Source organism: Diachasma alloeum, unplaced genomic scaffold (assembly GCF_001412515.2).
Source record: "Diachasma alloeum isolate Michigan unplaced genomic scaffold, Dall2.0 Dall_scaffold_00269, whole genome shotgun sequence".
Classification (NCBI taxonomy): Eukaryota; Metazoa; Arthropoda; class Insecta; order Hymenoptera; family Braconidae; genus Diachasma; species Diachasma alloeum.
The window spans coordinates 1,228,827-1,230,327 of NW_021680408.1; the positions used below are offsets into that span (position 1 = coordinate 1,228,827).

The following is a 1,501-nucleotide window of genomic DNA, read 5'->3' on the forward strand; positions in this document are numbered from 1 at the left end:
TCAAGTAAAAAATCTTGAGATTTTTAACATTCACTCATTCACACGAAATTTTCATGTATTTTGTTATTGAAAAATCAGTTGAATTCTGGAGTATTCAATGGAATTGCAATTTTCAGATCCACATGATAATGAAAATGATTAAATCATTTGAAAATTCAAACAATAATTTCTCTGAATTTTCAATCCATTGAAAATTCAGTTGGAGGTGATGTTGAATTTCAGCAATGAATTTGAAAATTCTAGATGTCATTGAAATATCGCAGATTATTTTTCCAACCCACATATCGGGCAATATTATTGGCCCATTCGACGTCACGTGGTACAAGCTACAGAGTTTTCTCTATTTTTTACACCCGTTTTATTTAGTGCAAATGTATTATTTCTCTGATTTTTCTTCAATTCCTCATTTTTTAGAATAACAAAAAACGTGTCAAACATTTTTTATCCTATTTTCATAATAAATGATTTTTTCTGGTGAAAAAATTTTCATGCAAAATCCCAATTATGATATTTACGTAGGACCGCTGTCATGTTCAGTAGTTGTCCGAAAATACAACTTTCCGGGGGGACAGTTCCCGTGTCTGAAATGTAGGGGAAGCCTGCTACCACGTGTCCAAGGGAAACTGCTATTATGTACCTGAAACGAATGAATCATCAATTATTTAAACTAATATATTAATCGATAAAATAAAAAACTCATGGTTCAGAATTTCGAGAGCTACTGACAAGAAACCTCTTCACGGAGAGAAATGTTCAGTAAAAATTACGGAACTCACAATTCGCTCACCGATAACGGAATGGACGCAGAAAATTTAAGTGATGGTATCGTAATTTTTCACAGGAGATTCAGATAAACATTACGGAATGTTGTGGAAAAGTTCCGTGACAGTTCCGTAAAATTTCCTACAACCACATTTCGCTCCGGAATTACGGAAAAGATACGTAATTTTTATTGAATATTTTTCTCCGTGTTGATAAATTGCTCCCAATGACTCGATTTCTAAGATGTTCACCGATAAATGTGGAACATTATTAAGTCATTTGAAAATTCAAACAACAATTTCCCTGAATTTTCAATTTTCAATCCAAATTTTCCAGAAAAGTCTATTAGCACAACTTTTATAAAAATCGCGCAACGTTTCTACGTTTTTTTTGCAAATCGAACATGTTCAGTAGATAATATTTCACACAACTTATTCTGTTGAGATATTTTCTACGAAAATTCCTCGGCCGAAATTTTCCAAGATTTTTTGTTTCATTTTTTTATGAAAAGAGAAAGAATTGAGCGAAAAATAGTGGGGGAGGGTGCCCTATGCACTGTTAGAAAATTACTCTTGAAATTTGACCTGATCTGAAATTTTACCTGAAACGAATGAATCATCAATTATTTAAACTAATATATTAATCGATAAAATAAAAAACTCATGGTTCAGAATTTCGAGAGCTACTGACAAGAAACCTCTTCACGGAGAGAAATGTTCAGTAAAAATTACGGAACTCA

The 1,501-nt window shown here is 32.3% G+C and overlaps 1 protein-coding gene across 1 annotated transcript in view; it reads right to left on the reverse strand.

Moving 5' to 3' along the window:
* LOC107037636 (DNA damage-regulated autophagy modulator protein 2) overlaps positions 1–1,501 on the reverse strand; it is a 17,951-nt gene that overhangs the window by 13,349 nt on the left and 3,101 nt on the right. Inside the window, exon 2 of the mRNA XM_015256282.1 lies at positions 516–637. Within this exon, the coding sequence (XP_015111768.1) occupies positions 516–637 (122 nt within the window). The remainder of the gene's footprint in view (positions 1–515; positions 638–1,501) is intronic.